The 18,215-nt window shown below is 39.5% G+C and overlaps 1 protein-coding gene across 1 annotated transcript in view; it reads left to right on the top strand.

Moving 5' to 3' along the window:
* The window catches only part of SYNE2 (spectrin repeat containing nuclear envelope protein 2), a 179,798-nt gene that overhangs the window by 41,714 nt on the left and 119,869 nt on the right, over positions 1-18,215 (top strand). The window contains exons 17-33 of the mRNA XM_051769854.1: positions 123-287; positions 1,522-1,695; positions 3,440-3,598; positions 3,870-4,043; positions 4,990-5,115; positions 5,272-5,427; positions 6,106-6,317; positions 6,582-6,657; positions 7,264-7,382; positions 7,977-8,100; positions 8,940-9,097; positions 9,558-9,705; positions 10,856-11,454; positions 12,096-12,275; positions 13,250-13,400; positions 15,194-15,352; positions 16,049-16,210. Of these exons, the coding sequence (XP_051625814.1) occupies positions 123-287; positions 1,522-1,695; positions 3,440-3,598; positions 3,870-4,043; positions 4,990-5,115; positions 5,272-5,427; positions 6,106-6,317; positions 6,582-6,657; positions 7,264-7,382; positions 7,977-8,100; positions 8,940-9,097; positions 9,558-9,705; positions 10,856-11,454; positions 12,096-12,275; positions 13,250-13,400; positions 15,194-15,352; positions 16,049-16,210 (3,042 nt within the window). The remainder of the gene's footprint in view (positions 1-122; positions 288-1,521; positions 1,696-3,439; positions 3,599-3,869; positions 4,044-4,989; positions 5,116-5,271; positions 5,428-6,105; positions 6,318-6,581; positions 6,658-7,263; positions 7,383-7,976; positions 8,101-8,939; positions 9,098-9,557; positions 9,706-10,855; positions 11,455-12,095; positions 12,276-13,249; positions 13,401-15,193; positions 15,353-16,048; positions 16,211-18,215) is intronic.

Here is an 18,215-nt window from a genome sequence, read left to right on the forward strand (position 1 = left end):
AGCCTCCTGGAAGGAAAGCATTATATGGGACAGTGGCTGTTTTTGTTGCTTTTCTGTGACTCATTTTGGAAATAAACTTTTGACAGGATTCTGCTTTAAATTATTTCACTGCCTCTGTCTAGATCCCTGCCGAGGTCCTGGCAAAGAGGAATTCAATTCATGGTTCCTTAAATGAAGCTGGAAATTATCTCATCGAAGTCAGCAAAGAGCAAGTTGGATCAAATATTTCCAAAGAGCTGAAGAAACTGAACAGGAGATGGGCAAAGTTCATCAAGAGGACACACTTTGTGAGTTATTAGTTTCATATGACTCTTTTGCCATGCAGCCTTCAAAGTAATTTTCTAGACTTATCAGCTTGCTAATCAGAGATTCATCAGTCTTTCAGTCAACTGAATATTCCTAGTTTTAAAACAGGAGGAACAGAGAATACACAGAGGCATCCCAAGTCTTTGTGACTCATTTATTAAGTGCTCTTTATAATATGATGGAAAATGTTCATTTTTAAATTGAAATTTTAAAACCACTTACGAAAGGAAATCCTATTGCAGAATTTGATTCTCCTGTGAACCTTTGCTAAATTTTACAATCTCTGTCTCAGATAGTAGACAGTAATTATTGCTGCATAGATATTTCTGAGGTTGTACAAGTCTTCACCAGCTTGCTTGATAGGTTTTTAGGCTGCTGTAAATTCCTACACTACCTGCCTAATGTTACATATATTACATTTCCTAGAATGCTTTCACAAGAATGACATTTTCACTCTGCCTAGGAATACTAGAGCTCTTAATTTACTAAGTTGAGCCTTTCATTGACATTTATTTAGATACCGCTGTGACAGTAAACTACATTTTTATATGAGATGAGCTTAGTGAGAATGCAATAAAATAAGAGGAAGCATATTCCCAAGGGTGAGGGAAATCCAGAGTTTGCTAAAGAAACCCTTAATAAGAGATGCTTTTAGGAAATGCATTGAGGAATGAGTGAGAGAGAGCCATCTTGCACCTTAGAAGGTCTTAAGGACTTGAGAAGTTAATTTTCTGGCATTGCTTTGGACATTATGCCTATCATATATATTACATTTTATTTTTTTTTTTGAATATCAAAAGGCAAGGCCAAATGTTTGCACTCTGGCTTGTGACTGCCAGTACCATAAAACTGTTAACACAGTTCCTGATCTTTATTTGGCCAACATCAGCTATTGTTCTCTTGGACAATGCCCTGGCATGATCTGGTTGATGCTGCAGCCCAGGAGTTTATTCTCCTTAGTAATGTGACTGTGACTGCTTATAGGGGAGGAGACATATGGGGTCAAGTTGTACTGTCCCACCTGCCCTCAAGGTTGAGGAACTGAGCCTCACATTGTTAATTTACCAATAAGTTTGGCATTTATTTCTCCTTTGATCCCTGTCGGGTGCTGAAGCTGGAAAATAACCAAAGTGGTGACTGTGTTGGAGGAGGGTAGTGGAGAGACCCATGAATTGATGATGGGAATGAACATCTTATCCTGCTCTTCGTTTATAGCTTGGAGAAGGCAGTACAAACACTGCTGAGAAAAACAAGGAACTTCCAGGGAGCCTGGAGAAAATTGAAGAGCTCCTTGGAGAGGTGGATAGGTGGGCAGCAGAGACTGGATGTCTGCTTGGCAAGATCAGCCACGAGGGGCCTGTGGAACCTGAGGCAGAGGAACGTTTGCAGGTGCAAATACTGCTTAAAATACTCATTAATCAGATTCTCATATTTCAGCACAGATTTGTGGCTGGGATAAAATGAACCATCATCAGTGAAGCAGAAATTTATGTGGATTTTGTGCTGTAACGCTGGTAAAAATTTGAGACAGTGCCAGTGCTTTGATATTATTTCTCAGGACTGCTCCTAGATGAGCTGTAAATGAATCTTCCAACATCACTGTGTCCAGATGACAAGCAGGTGCCAATGAAGTGCTGTTGGTGCCACTGATCAGCAGCTTGTTCTTGAGTGATATTAATTACTCCTGTCCAGCACAGCACTTGGAGCAGTTGACAATTTGAGAATTTCTCCTGGTCATACAGTGCTTTTATCATCTACCCTCCAGTGCAGGGAGAAGGTTTGGGACAACTTGGCTTTATTCAAGGCTTACTTGTCAAAAACTGGGATAATTGAAGTATTTTCAGCAGCATGTGGGGTAATTTGGGAATATCAGCTTATAGGCAGTTGCTCTAAATATCCACAGCAAGCACAAATTAATTTCTAACAAGAAATTCCACTAGTCTCTATTTCCCATATCTCTCTGCCAGGGATTACTGTCCCCAGCAGATGGCAGGTGAAAATACGTGTACAGAACTCAGCAACTTCAGTACAAAGTCTGATTTATTTTCTTCACCTGCCAGTGAAGATGAGACTGAACAAAGATGCCAAGCTTTGCACTGGAGAAGCTGAAGCACTGTCTCATGTTGCTTTTACTATTTCTGCCCCAAGGCCTGTATAACCTAATAGTGTGAAGGTGACCACCAGAAGGATGCTTCATTGAAGCTCCTTTGTCTAACTGCTGTAATTAAACAGAAATACTCTTCAGTTCATTAAATCTACCTACAATAACTGTGAAGCAGAATCAGTGTTAGTTTTTCTGTTGGTTTGTGCCTTCTCGCTTTGTGTTTGTTTTACAGATTTAGGAGTGTTAGATGGTGAAAAGAATCTACTCATCTTTGTGTAATCATGGGCGTATGTTTATAAAATAAGCCTCATTTTGCACTGCGACACTAGTGTGTTAAAAACCATGAAGCAACAAAAGACACCATGAAATACAGCCTCCAAAAATGTGGCTGGCATTGTATCTCCATGTCTGGGAGCAAGAGAGATCAGGTCGCTTGTTACCTGCAGTGCCAATAGGTCAGGAACCAGAATAAAGCACTGATTATCATTAGAAGAATGCTAATTGACAACTTCAAACAGGAAAATGTGTTGAATATTCATAGATCAGAACAGCTCTAATAAGGACATTTCATGATAAATATTCAAACATGGCACACTGCTCCTGCATGCAAAATACCCAGCTGCTTCCTGCCTTTTAGTACTGAATAGCACAAGAAAATCCGAGCCTTGGTATGTGCTTACTTTTGGATGACTTAATGACCAGACAATGCATATCCAAATGGGTGATTTGTACATTCATTTGGAAAGCTGTTTGGATGGGAGAATGTTGGCTCTGAGGCAAAGACATGGGAGGTATCACATTGACAGAAAGAAATTGTTTCAGCAAACAGAATCCCCTGTGGATGGCAGCAAATTTCTTTCTCTCCTCACAGAGATTTTGCAGTGCAGTACACTGACCATAATTGGAATATAAGGTTTTTCCTTGACCAAATATTTACCATCCATGATCAAGGCTGGCTTTGTCATTCAGTGCATTTAAACAAAAAGACATAAACACTGTAAAGGCTTCTGATGGTTTCTTTTCAACCAGAGTTTGGCTGCAAGAGGAACCTTATGCCAAGAACAAGTTGTGGCAGCAGAAGAGAGATTGCAATCCCTGATGCAAAATGTTCCAAGTCAGGTGTTTCAACAGCATTCTCACACCACTGGGCTGGAGGCACGAATTAAAGAAGCCAGAGACAAAATCGAGGTACTCCTTTTTTGTTGTTACTGCACCTTGTACACACAGAGATATCTCTAATTTTAGCATTATGTGATAGGGAAGACTCCTTATCAGTCATGTAAAATAGAAAAGGTTTTATACTGTTGGAATGAGTCTCCCAGACTTTTGCCAGGGCCAAATCTAGAACATTTCAAAGATCATATCTCAACTTGAAAAACTTGAGTGATGTGATGAAGCAATAACTTTATGTAATTACTGACACTCAAGCATGCTCTGAAAAGAGTCTCTTTCTTCCAAGGCTGTCATGGGTGACATGAACAACACGCTGTCCAAATCTGAGAAGAGACCATCAGAAAAGGAGGCTTTGCTTAATTTTGAAGAATCCCAGAAAGAGCTCGAGGTCTCTATTTCAAAGGCTGTGCAACTTGTCAGTCAAAAATTAAGCCCAGAAGAATGTATTTCAAGATACGAGGTGGGTTTGTGTTCTGAACCAGCTGAATTTAAGTATTTCTTAGTGCCGTGTGGTTTCTAGAAGTCTTAAGGTTCCACAGTGAGAAAAAGATCAGATATTTTTTTTTGGTAATTATTAATGCTTTTCTCAGCTTAATTTAGCTGAGAAAATGTAATGATTTAGCACTGTCAGCATATATTAACTTGGCAGACAACTTGAATGAAGAAACTTAAATCTGTGTGGCAGTTTATTCAGTGCCTTGTCTTAAATTACTCCATTATTCTATCAGAACTCATCGTGTTCTGAACTACAACCAATTTTTTTTCTTGATCAATAATTAAGATTCCCATCAAGAATCACATGCCTAAATTCTTGGACAGGTCTTTAAAGCATGATAATAAATACTGAATCTCCTCTTTTTTTTCCAGAGGGTAGCTGGTAAATAAAGTGTTCAGTCTCAAAATGTGTATCTCTAAAAGGGATATAAAAAATGGAATTGCCCAAAATCTGTGTTGCCTCATCTTGCAGAGCAAGGCCTGGGTGTCCATGTGCCAGGAGGGGCTCAGAGCTTCACTCCAGGCCATCTTGCAGGGTCCCATCATGCTGATGGAGACCTTTCACCCTCTTGCTGACATGGGACATGGCCACGTAGATTCCCTAGAAAAGAGTCTGAGTTCAGGGACTTTAATCTTTCTTCTTTTGTGTCAAATTTGCCCCTAAAAGAGGAGTTGCAAGATCAGCTCCTGCTTTTCTCCATAAAGCACACACTGAAAGTGTCTGCAACCTTTTGCAGATGTGCAGGGGTGGAAAATGCTCTTGCAGTCACCCACACAAGGGCCACCACAGCCCATACATGCAATGTATATACTCATTATGCACAGCTTTTGTATGCTACTGATGTAATTTTATTAGGTAAATAAGTTACATTCAGTTCTGTTTGTTTTTCATTATGATGCCTTTTTTGCAGGAAGCTTTTAATGCTCTGGACAACAAAGTTCTTGAGAAATTTCTGAAAGCAGCTGAACAGCTGAAAAATATTTCATCTGATCATGAAAAGCTGGTTGTGGAAGAAGATGTTCGCAGGAGATGGGAGGTGAGATAATGCAGGAAGAAGAATCCACTGTCTGTTCTCATTAGGCCTGCTATCTTAGAAAAACACTTTTTTTGTCACATTATGTTCTGAGGTTTTTATTTGCTGTGTAACACTGTCTCACCATCTCACAGGAACAATGTGTTTTGAATTTTGCAGGCTGTTCGTCAGGAAATTATATCCTATGTCCAGCTCATGGTAGAAAGGGAAAAAAAGAAATTTAATGCAACTTTAAAAAAAATCAATAAGCAATTAGGCAAAGAGAAGAAACTCCTAAGTATGGATAAAACCAAAGGGCTCATCAAGGAACATGAGGTACCCGAGACATTCTTTTTCTACTCACTTACCTCTCTTTGTGGATGCTTTGCTGTCCTTCTTCCTCCTTTTTAGGTACATTATGGCAGCCTGTTCTTGTGAAACAGGGCTCTTGTGCTCTATCTTATATAAACACAGAACAAAGAGACCACTCAAATTATTTCTTTACCTTTTTTGACTGCAGATATTAGTGTTCTTGCATAGTTTTAGAATTAACTCCTCGTTAAATAGATGGTATCTTTTTCCCTTTTTTTTTTCCAGATTTTGATATATCTGGATTTTACCCTAATAAGTATAATAATTGATGAGGAATATTTTTTAAAAATTCTATTTTTTTTTTCTGCAGTCAATGGGACATGCCTGTCTGATGTCAGGGTGAAGAAGGCTTTGGGACCAAAGTAGTGAAAATTGTAGTAACATAATGAATTTCAAAATCAAGCAAGACTCAGTGTAGTCTTGTGAATACAGCTGGGGAACATGTTGCCAGAAACCCTGATTTCTGTCCTGACTCTGTTTGAGAAAGAATTGAGAGAAAATAGGTGTTTCTTTCTTGGTTTGGCAGCTTACACTTTTAGTGCGCTCATCCGAGAAGATAGTGGAAGTAGAAAAAATGTATGTGAATAATTGCATATCCTCATGAATTAACATGAGTTTATTATATCATTTTCCTTTGTTTAGGCCTCTTTTTCACATGAAGGCAGCCTGAGGGAACTTCAGAAGTCATTAGAAGACCTTAAAATACTGGGAAGACTGTCAGAAGAAACTGTCCCAGGAATACAGACACTCACTGCAGACTGTGAACAAAAGCTAGAAAAGGTTCAGCAAATGGTGGCAGATACTTCCACGGCGCTGCTGGCTCGTGCTGGGATAGGACAGGCACCTCAGAAAGGGTGGGTGGCTGAGGGCACGATGTGTTGTAGCTTCATGGAAATCATTTGTACAGCTAGATTTTGTGGTAGTGTAAATGTGGTACCGAGGACATTACTATGGACATTACTGTGGACAAACTGTACATTTAAACACTTAGTATTAAGTTTCATGAACTAGCAAGTACAGTGTTTGATTACCCTTCATCGCAGCTGCAATGTTTTTAATCTTTGGCTAGGGTTTCTTTTTTCCCTTTGTATTTCATAATTCGTTCTTTTAAACTGTAGGAGCTCCATTATTGCTTCTGAGAATGGAGAAGAGCCTGGTTCTTCTCAAGAAATCGATAACCTTTCGGTACAGGAGGTAAGAAATCCAGACTTACTTGTAAAGAACAGTGCTCTGTCAAAGGGAGATCATTGCCAAAAGGAAAAAGTGATTATTTCTCTTACGATTTTCATTGTGATAGGACCTCAAGCCTATGACAGAAATCAAAACCCCCCTATACTTGTGAATGTAGATTAAGTAAATATTAAAAGTTAACATGCAAGGAACAGGACTTGGCATCCCAAGGAGATGTGAATCTCCAACCTTGCACTATATTTTGCTGAAAATGGTTTTCAGGTGAAAGACACGTGAGAAGCTGGGTTCCTATTGAAATCCCCCATAGTGTCCCAGTAATTTGAACAAGTTTCAGAGGACAGAGGGAGGGAAAAATAATGAAGACTTGGAGGTGTTTGTCTGTATCTGTGGAAAGAATGAATGAGCTGGCTGCAAGTATTCAGAAATTTGCTCTTTAGGGTCATGATTGAGTTTAAACACATCTTGTATTCATGAATGGTATCTCTCATCTCCTTTGGGACACGTCAAGCAATTCCTTCCTTCAGAAGTTCACAGATGTCTGTTAGGCTTCACTGTGTTATTACACAGCATGATGTGGAGGTCACTGTTAACCTTTTTGTTTTTACTTAGACCTCAAGACCCGCTGCAGATATAGTTTTGGAACCAGATGTGAAACATCACAATGGAGAAAGCTGTGCAGAGAAATTTGAGGAAGACAGTGATTTGGCCATACCAGCTTTATTAGAGAGGTAATTTTTAGAAAATAAAATACATGTGTATCAGGAGATGATACTATGCTGGACATTCACAGTTTAATTGAATATATCAAACATAGGGTGCACTTTTGCTGTGCAGAATTCTGTTCTCTTTCTACTACAGTTTACTTAATATTTCTCTGTAATTGATAAGGAAGCACTGCAGCTGCTAAATGCTTCAAACATTAGGATTTTATAGCAAGAACACTTATAGCTGTAGAAGTTTTACTTCTGCTCTTTTCTTGGGCCAGAAAGGTCTGTACCCCCCTTACTAATAACTTCAAATATTGTAAGGTAAAAAAATTGTGACAAGTTTTTTAGAGAACCAACATTTTTACATTCATAAAATTGAATTTAGAGAGTGCAGGCAGACATTCATACTTTAAAATTAGCCAGGTGAGCAATATCTCATCTCTTTAATATGTCCTCATTTGTGCCCATTCATTTGAGACTTCATCAAAATATGTATTTGCAATAGACTGTGCTTATTTTGCATGGTAATCTGTTGGTCAGCAAGTCCCATAGCCTACCATGTTCCATTAAATTAGAAGTAATATTCTCTCTGAAAGTGATTGCCTCTTTCTTTAGCTATAACATACAAAGAAGTAACCTGGAGGAACTGTTACAAATCAGCAGAGATAAAGTAGCATCTGGCTTTACTGATGAAATAAAGGGCACTTCATGCCTTCAGAATAAGCTGCTTGAACTACAGGTAAGTATTTGTCTTCTAAAAATGTAGTTGTTATTTTCTCATGTAGAACCTTCACCTCTCTGTGTTTACAAGGGAAAAAGTGCATCCTTGTCACCAGGTTTATTAGAAGTGTAAGGGAGATCAAGGGTTTGGGTTTCAGCAGAACTGCATTCCTGCTTAGCAGTGGAGTTTTTCAAGCGTTGCTGAAAGAAGAAATTGGTGGCTCTTGGTTTGTTACCTGCAGGCTAAAATAGGGAAAAAAACCTATGGAGAACAGCTTTTTCTGTTGGCAAGAGTGGTAAGTGATAGAGATGGTCAGGGCTGGAGGAGTCAGCAGAGTTGAACCACCAAATGGCAGTGGTGTATGTACGGAATGGAACTTTTCCAGGACTTGATTAGATTTGTGAGATCCTTAAGGGGATGACAAAGGGTACAGTATTGATGCTGGAGGGTTTATTACTGCAATTTTTCAAGGCCTTGCTTGAAAGGAGTACAAAGTTTAACTAGCATCTCAGAACTTGGTTTAGTTCTGTATTTGGTTGGTTTTTTTTTTCTTTTGAACATAGCTAAGTGGAGATATTTTCATTCTTGAAGTAAGCTGACTCATATTTATCGAATCCTTTATAAAATGTAGCCAAGGCATACATCTGACATGGAAATTTTCATCATGAAAAGTTGCCAGAGATTTGCATGCAGCTGAAAATGGAATCTTAAAGGGAAAAAAAGACAATAGAAACTCCTACTTTCAGATGATATTTTCACTGTTTTTGTAAGAGCCTCTTGTGACTGTATCATGAACTGTCCAGTCCACTGAGAAAAACAAGATCATGTTAATGCAATTAGCGCTGCTTATCTCTTAGGTGATAGAGAGTGAAATCAGCTCTGGTTGGACACAGTTGGAAAACATCTCATCTACCTTAGAAAATCTTGGGGTTGAAGTGCAGCAGGCTGCGCTCTCTGAGACAAGAAACAAGCTACAAGGAGAGTGGAAAGAGCTTCAGGATATTATAAATACCAGGTATAAAATAACACTTTATGATATTAGCTAAGGAATAGTTCGTTGTAACTAATGTGTGTGTTTTGAAGGGAATAGTGTGTGTTACAGAAAATACTTGCAAACTTTTAACCTTTTTTAATGGCGTAAAATTAAGTTTTTCTTAATTTTTCTTGGTTCATATGCACATGGCAGATAGTGTGAATCTCCCCAAGAAGCAGAGAGCCAGATCTTTCTAACATCACTGTGCAATATTCCCAGATATTGCTGTTATTTCCTTTCATCTTCTGGTTAAATTCACAGCGATTCACACTGCTTTTCTCATTAATGAAAGAAAAACTCCTTTGACCTCAGGAGGAGGAGGAGGAGGATTAGATCTGTTAGACAGTCAATTACATTATTTTTATGGCTTTTTGTGCTGTATAATGGAGAGTGACTTTTCTTGCTTGCCTTCCCAGTTCATGCTTTGTTACCTTTCTTGCAGAATGAACTCTTTAAGGACTGCTTTGGAAATTGTTTTGCCAATAGAAAATGAATCCATTCTTCTCTGTGAATTGGATCAGCAGCTGAAGAAAAAGGACATCCAGCAGTTTAATCTGATGAATAGTGATCTTGCTTATAGGGAACTGAAGGTAAGCGACGATGCAGAGACCACACCCTAGCCAGAACAGGTTTTAATGTCTGGGAAGTAGAGAGTTTCATGGAATTTTCATTCAGGAGGTTGGGACTGCTGACAAGACTTCCTAAACCTTTGAAAATCTGTAACAGCATTTTACTGCCTTTGCTTTAAATGTCATTGCTCCTGTAGAGGCAACCAGGGACCCTCAGTAGGTTCTACTGTAAAAAACATTATCATGAACATTTTGTCTTGTGTTAGGACTTTCCTTTGATGCAGATTTACAGTGTTCCCACCTGCCTTATATAATTGTGTGGAGCCATTTACATAGTATGGTGTTAATTTGTGAGCTGATCTAAACTGCCTGTATCACATCTGCTGAAGTATCTGAGCACACCTTGGGATTGATTTGGAAGTTCTGCATGGATGCAGTAATTGTTCATTTGCTATCCATGTCTAATGCCTAGGCCCTGGTCCATTAGGCAGGGTGAATATTGTTTTGATCACTGACAGCTACACAGGACTGAAAGTTTGTGTTTGTCTACCCTTGGCTCTCCAGTGAAGTAGGGTTTAGGTCTCTCAAGCTGTAGGGCAGAGAGCATGTGCACTCTCTGCCTGACCATTTTAGGCTGGAAGGACTCAGACTTCTTGCCCAGCTCACTGCACAGCTGGAGTTTCACAACACTGACACACTGCTCTTTGAGGGCTGTAACCAGAGAGCATACAGACTGCCCCAAGAGATTTTCAAATACATGTAAGTCTCCTGCAAAAGTATAACATGAAGAACTTAAAAGATGGCAGAGTAATAAATATCGCCGTGCTTGCCTGTGCTCTGACTGATGTCCTGCTGTGAGAGCCTGCTGCTTTCAGTGCCAGGACTCTCATCATCTTTCTCTCCTTCTTGTCTGATTGCTGCAAAAATTGCTGGGCTTTCAGTAGTGCTGATCAAATTCCCCATGTGTGGAATACCATTTTATTTGATTTTTTTTTTGTTCTTTTTTCTTCCCTCCCCTGAAGTCCAGAATAGGTTTTCTTTCTTAACTACCCTGTTTATCATACTTGTTTTGCTGCTAGTATAATTTGGGTTTCAGTCATAGGTTCACTTGAGTGCCAGATATATGTTTTCTTTCACTTGCTAATGCTGTTGGTCATTCTCTCAATTTCAGGAGCTACAGAGATCCATATTAAATCAGATTGAAGTGTGCAAACAGTTGGAACACCTAGATAGTTCAGCAAGGGATGAATTTAATCCAATAGACCTGCAAGCTGCAAGTAAAATTATGATTTACTATCAAAACCAGCTTGAAGAAATGAGCAATAAAATGCAGATCCGCGAGACAGTACTTAAAGATCTGGAAGCTTTTATGGCCTCATTGAGAAAGATTCAGTCTTCCATCAAATGTCTCACAGATCCCTCAGGTCAACCTGAAATACAGGGAAAAACTTTGAGAGAGGCTGCACAAGAAGTTTCTCACATGGCGGAAGAGGCCAAACATTTGGATGAACGCCTGAAAACTGTTGATATCTGTTTGGAAGATGCTGAATGTGGGAGAAAGACTTGCTGTGAAAACCTTGTTTTGACTTTATCTGAAAAGCTAAATACGATTTATGATCCCCCAAGTGAACAGGTGCTTACAGAAGAAAGAGACTTGTATGAGATTTTTTCCAGAAAAAACGCTGAACTCCTTAAAAACATTCAGGATCTACGTGACAGAATTAACAAAATAGGCTTGAAGGATCCAACAATTCCAGCTATTCAGAAAAGGTGATTTCTTTTTTAAAGCTCTTTTAATTTCATAATTTCAGCCAAGTCAGCCTGTGGCCCCTTTGAGGGCCCCTTCAGAGCACTGAAATTTGAAGTATCTGTGGAGCATTGACAGAAGCTGTGGATGTAGTTTTATTTGTTCCATCGCAGCCTAAGTAAGGAAGCCTTCTCCATTTTTTCTTTTCTTTTGAGTTGCTCTCTATGTGTATGTTTGAAGCACTGAGGAAGAAAAAATAGGAGGAGGTTGTGATTGTTGTGATCTCAGTTTTCAGCAAGAAAACTGTCAAAGAGGGAAATGGGTCCCCTTGCTGTGCACTGATGCACCTGATCTGAAACTCTGCAGTGTAAGATAGGCAGCAGGCACTTACCTTTTAATACAAACTGATTCACTATGTTCATACAGACCCAGTTGCCTTTTAAGATTTTTGGATTACCTTCTCAAAGAGCTAAGGTCAGCATAACTCATCTGAAGGCCTGTGTCAAATTATGTGAACCGAAGATCAAATTAGACTTTTTATGATGTCATTTAATATAGCATGTGGAGCTCACGATGAATTTCTAGGGAACTTAATAATTACATTGTGAACCATATCAAAGAATTACTTTAATATAAGGCTGTATTTCATTTTTTTCTAATAAAGGATAAAATCATTAACAGAATTGGAAAAAGAATTGGACTGTGCTGCTGTTGAAATGAAACCTATGCAAGAAATTGCTAATAAGCTCCCACAGATCAATGAGGAAAAGGCAGAGGAAGCAAATGAGCAGTGCAGAGCTACAGAGAGGTTATGGGAGGATACAAAGCTCTTGCTTGCTGAATGGTAAGGAGAAAAGCTACATTTTAAAGTAGTATTGTACAAGTAAGAAGTTTACTTTTAAAATCAACCAACAGAAAAACCTTAGACCCTTCTTTAAAGTAAATGAAATATTGATGCAGTAGAAACTGTTACCATTATGATGGTGTAAACTATCACTAAACCAAGAATTGCACGTCAAAGTTTGTAGGCAAAGCTCATATTTTGTATATTTTTAAGACATCTCAGTCTCATAATTTAGCAGGTATGCAGTGAAGTGTTGGACTTAATTGGTATCCCAAAGAAAAACCTGGCTGCTGCTGGGAATGATGCGTCTTCTGTATTTGCTATGAGTTTCATGCCAGCACATTCAAAAAGAAAAGTCAAACTGAAACAAATGGAAGAGGACAGCTGGAAAAACAGTCTCTTATGCAGGAAAAGACTAATGGAGTTTGGTTTGATAAGTCTGTGCAAGTGGGGACTGGGAAAAGCTATGATTGATCACCCAGGGCATCTGCCCTTCCATTATGTTGTTTGAAGATGCCTAGAGGCTTTGCATGGACTGACACAGTTCTGGTTAATTCTCATGGCATGCACAGTGTCAGTGGGAATAATCTCTTTTCATATCCCACTGAAGGCTGTTCTGAAGTGGCATCTCCCACTGTCCACCACCCAAGCTTTTGTGATATCTCCTCCAAACTGTATTTCAGTGTACTGGTGTCTGAGCTCACCTTTCAGGTGGAGAGTATCATATTAACAGAACTGCTCAGATCTCATCACAGTTAGATGTTGAATCAGAAGCATGTGATGTTGAATGGCATTTCTGATTCCAAAAACTGCCTGAATACCACATCAGGTATCACACAGTATTGCAGACTTTATGACTGGTACAGTTCATCACCCCTTTTCTCACATGTTTGAATATAGGAGAAGGAAGCAGACAAGAGGTTCAGGCTGCAGTTTTATGCTTAGGGCATAAATAATAGGTCTCTTTTTAATAGCCAGGAGCAGTGTGCAAGGGTTCTGGAGCTCCTGAAGCAATACCAGAGCTGCAAAACGAATCTGACCAGCATCATCCAGAAACAGGAGATTGTGCTTTCACAGCAAACTTCTTACATGGGGAAGGAGAATTTGAACAGACTAATAACAAAGGTGAGTAACAAGAACTTAGTGGAAAGAAAAGCATTTCTTGGGAGCATTCACATGTAGGGTTGTCCTTGTACCCTCAACCTTTAGGGCAGATGTTAAGACCTTACTTTCACTTTGGCTTCCAAAATACATTTAGAGACCCTATACCCTTATTTTGTTTTAAGTTGATTTAAGTCTGTTTTTGCTTAATGAATCAAGGTTTTGTTAAATGAGAGGGATTTAAAAAAACTCTAAACCCCGTGGAAGAACTAGGATCTAGTATGAAAATGGGATGAAGTCCTGTTGTTTTTGCTCCAAGCTGTCTTTGATAGCAGTTAAACATTTACAGTAACTTTTACATTACTTGATGAGGTATTCATACTGAATGAGCAGGTATTGCTGGACAGCCCCTCGTTTAGTTTAAAGTTTTCCACCTTTTCAGACAAAAATTTGGCAGCCAACTTCTTGGCTAAATGAATACAACCACTGGATATAGTTGGATTAGGGGAAGAGCAGCATGTCCATCATGACCATTTTACTGTACAGGTTTCACATTTCCTGGCTGGGTTATATAACTGCTTGTTCAGATCCTATTTTTAGGCTTTCTGATGAGGCATCACCTATATCATTCAGGAACGTTTGCTCTTAGGCAGTGCCTGGGGTGGTTAAATTTAAGAAGGACTGTAAGTGGTTTCCTCCCTCAGGCAATGGGATGGTGTCTGTGTGTTCCACCTCCCCTTAGCTGAAGCAGGGTTTCTTCTTGGTTCAACCAGAAGAACTTCATACCACATGGGCTTCATACCCTTGGGCACTTCATACCACATGGGCTCCTGCTGCAGGGGAGATTGCCTGCATATCCCAGCCCCTGCTTGTATGGAGACCCTCTCTGGTAACAGCCCTTCCTCCTCACCCTGAGTTTTGCAATTCCTACTCTCAGAATCTCTGAATGCTCTGAAATTGCTGTGGCACAGTGCAGTCACGTCCTTGAGTGCTGATGATTTGTTATTTAGGATTATATAAAATAATAGCAGAGAAGGTCCTCTGCCTTGTTCTGGTTTGTGAGAGCTGCTCTGCCGTCCCTCCCCTGAGCTCAGCAGCTGTCTGTCAGTGTGGGAAGATGTAATTTCCCAGAATATCTCTGGGAAATAAAGAGAGCTGCTAGTTTCAAAGTACCTAGCACTAGAGGTCAGTGTTTCCTTTCCAGGAAACTTCCATGTTGTTTGTAAACACTGACATTCCAAGTAAACACAAAGGAGCAGTTTAGTGTTTAAGCAGAAAAAAGGAAAAACCGATGTTTCAGTTTCTGGCAGTGACATATTTGATGATGTCTGTGTTTAAGTAGGATTTAAGCTTTTTTTTTTAAAAATAGTTCAAAACCTGAGGATCAGAATGCCAGGTGGTATTTTTTAGACTTGTAATAGTGTCTCAGATGATTATGTTGTGCATTGTTTATCTCTGTAACCGAGGTTCTGTGTATGGATGTATAGTCCCCTTGGATCTTGCACTAATGACTTTTAAAGCAAACCGTGATTTTGACTGTCTTAGAAATAAATTATCCATAGTTCCCACTCAGCTGTTTTGCAGCCAGTAACAGAATGATATGGATTTCTAGCAGGGAAATACTCCTGTCGGCATGACAGGGTTATAACAACACAGGAAGCATTCCTAGTCTCACCATAGTGTACAAAATAGATTATTTTGTGTAATGCTGTTGTTTCTCTAAGCTGAAAAGAACTGCACATCAGTTAAAATTGTTTTGCTGAATAAACAGTCATAAGCAAACATGCTCGTAAATATCTGTGTGGTCTGTTTCACAGATTGAAGAGGCAAAAGAAGAATTCAATGATCACTCTGAAGATGTAGACAAAATAAATCAGATCTGCAAAAACCTGCAATTCCAGCTGAATAAAATGAGAAGCTTTGAGGAGCCTCCGTTCGAGAATGAGGCTAACGTTATTGTGGACAGATGGCTGGATGTATGTAAAAAGTAAATTATCAGGGTGGTCTTATCTGTTATGCATTATAGTAATTGATTCTGACACGGGTGTAATATTTGGAATAAATTAAGTCCAATATGGCAGAGATTCTTAAGAGATAAATCCAAGTGTTTACCGGAGCAAAGCTTGCAGAGTGTCTACTGGTGTAATGTTTCTGATCTCTCAGGTGCTTTATGTCATGGATACTCCTTGGCAGTAAATAATTCTAGGAAATGCAGAAAGGCAATATTTGTGCTTTCTGCATGAATCTGTAAGCTTCCATTACAACTTCTGTGGATTTAGACTTCGGAGACAATCTGGAAAATTACAATGCTGGTGCTTTTGGTGAGAAATGTTTGCCACTGTCGATCTAAGCAGTGCATCAATACTGAGATTAGATGGTATTTACTGGGGGTAGATAAACATTAATGAGCAAGGCTCCTTCCTAAACCTGCCTTAAAACTGGCAAGCTGCTGTTGTGATTGGTATGTTTGATGACATGTGTGGCAGGGATTTAAATATCTTCTCCATGACCAGTTTACTGTGAAGACACGAGATATTTTTTTCCCCCTTTGCTGCACTTGTTTTTGTGGGTGTTTTTGTCTCGTTCCGATTTTTATTGTTCTGGCTTTTGCTTTTAGAACATAACTCAGCGTTTTTGAAATCTGTGTGTGTTTTCTATCAATCTCCTGGTAGATCAATGAAAAGACTGAAAACTACTGTGATAATTTGGGAAGAGCTCAGGCTTTGTGGGACAAACTTCTAAGTTTATCTGGCACAATTGAGGCTTGGGCAAATGCAGAGCTCAGGAATGCAGAAGACCGTTGCCTGACCGAAGAGGACCTCACACAGTTGAAGGTAATTTGAATAGATATTTTTTACCCTTCATTTATACAGTAATGATATGGACTTTGGACTATAAACATGAACATTGCCTAGGAATATCAGCACTGGAAAAGCAGAGGAAGTTGTAACATTTGCAGTTGTATCTGCATGGGTAGTTTCACTGAAGATATTGCCTGTCATTGGGGATACAGGTCTTGGAAACTGATGCATAGATAGTATATATGTGTACTAAATTGTTTTCAGTCAGTGCAGCACTGCAAATACTCCTTTAGATTAGAAAACCCCCCTCATTCATTTGTGCTGTATAAATATAAGCAAAGAGAAGGCCTGGAAAGCTTGAGCCTGGAGTGCAGTGGTGCACATATTTCCATGCGCATAGAGAAGAAAGGGAAGAGTGTGTCTAGGATAATGATTAGTTTTCTAGGTAGAACTTGCCAATCAGTGAAGATACTGGAGCATCAGAAACAACTGGGCAACACAAAATTCAGGAAGAGATTGCAGAAGTGGTTTGTTTTCTCCTTGTCCCACTGTGCTCCCCAGTGTAACTTAATGCAGCCTTAGCAGTGTCTGGCTGCTGGGGGTCTCCAAGGGCTGCACACAGGCAGACATCAGCAGAGCCTGGGCTGCCCATGCCCTTTTTGCACAGATTATAGCATTAATTCTTGATATCAGAATGCAGTTGGGTGTAAAAACACATGCACTGGGCCTGTGGCATTGAAGAGCTTCACAAACAGGGGAAAATATTTTAATTTCTGACTTTAGGGCCATAATGGACCAGTTGTGCTGCTTCGTTGTGGTTATAACCGGTGTCTACTAAATAATTTCCTACTTGAGTGGGGTTGAGACATATATCTAGCCTGTATCCACTTGTTTGAAAATATGCAGGCAGTTTTTTTCTCAGTGTTTACAAGTTACAGATGCCCTGGTTTTTATTATGCTTATTTGCAGCTTTCCTCCTACTGTTAGCACTGCTCATTTGTTTTAATTTGCAGAGCAGGAAAATGCCAAGGTGTTCTTTGTGTATGGATGTTCACAGGGAAACAGTGGTATATCCACTCTGCCACGGTGGACATTTTGTCACATTATTAATGTGTTTACCAGTGTATTGTTAGAATTTACCTGGGGTAGTTTAGGTCCCTGAAGGCTCCAGCAAAAAGGCACCAGCTGGAAACTGCATTTAAGAGCCATTTTGTAACGTGGAAGCTGCTCAAGTCTGGCATGATGTGACCATGCCCCCGGTGTGACTCTGCTCGTGCTTAGGAAGGGCTGTGCTGGAGGTGGAGGTTACTCCAGTGCCTCTGTGTGAGAGGGTAATTCTCAGAGGAGGCAGGAGAAGAGGGCAAGAGAGAGACAAACCACATTCCCGTGAGCTGCTATAAAAGCAAAGTACCAGAGAAAATAAACCCAGTGCGTTGGTATTTTTGTAAAATGATTTCAAGTGCAGAGGGCATCAGGTTCCTTTATCACTTAATTATTATTTTTTTGTTGTTGTTGGTCCTGAAACATCTGTTAATTACAAAAAAAGCCCCCCAACTGTTACAATGTGTATCATGTTACATAGGGTTGAAACCCGGGGTCTTTTGTGACCGCCCAGCAGAGCACTGGTGCATGTGTTTTCAAGAAGCCTGTCACAGAAGAAGAGTAATTAATTATTTGACTGTGTATTTAAAGATAATTTCAGTATAAACAGTGTAAGAAAAGTGCTGCTTTCTCCTGTGGCCTGCATGCCAATGCAAACTCTTTTAAGGGCTGCAGCACATTTTGATGGTTGCTTGTACAGAGGCTGTAAAGGAATGCTTTGGCCTGAGGGAGTTTGGAATATTGATCTGGGGTTATGAGATAATGTGATTATCCTGTTCATAAGTTGAAGTTGGCATTTTACCTTCATATTATTGACTTGTTCCAAAATCCATTCAAATGAGTAGAGGTCTTTTAATATACAGAGGACTTATATTTAAAAAGTGCTTACAGCGTGTGTTATATTTTATCCCATCCATACCAAAGTGTGATCCATACC

Source organism: Manacus candei, unplaced genomic scaffold, assembly GCF_025592945.1.
Source record: "Manacus candei isolate 608988 ecotype Guabito, Panama unplaced genomic scaffold, ASM2559294v1 h1tg000113l, whole genome shotgun sequence".
Taxonomy (NCBI): Eukaryota; Metazoa; Chordata; class Aves; order Passeriformes; family Pipridae; genus Manacus; species Manacus candei.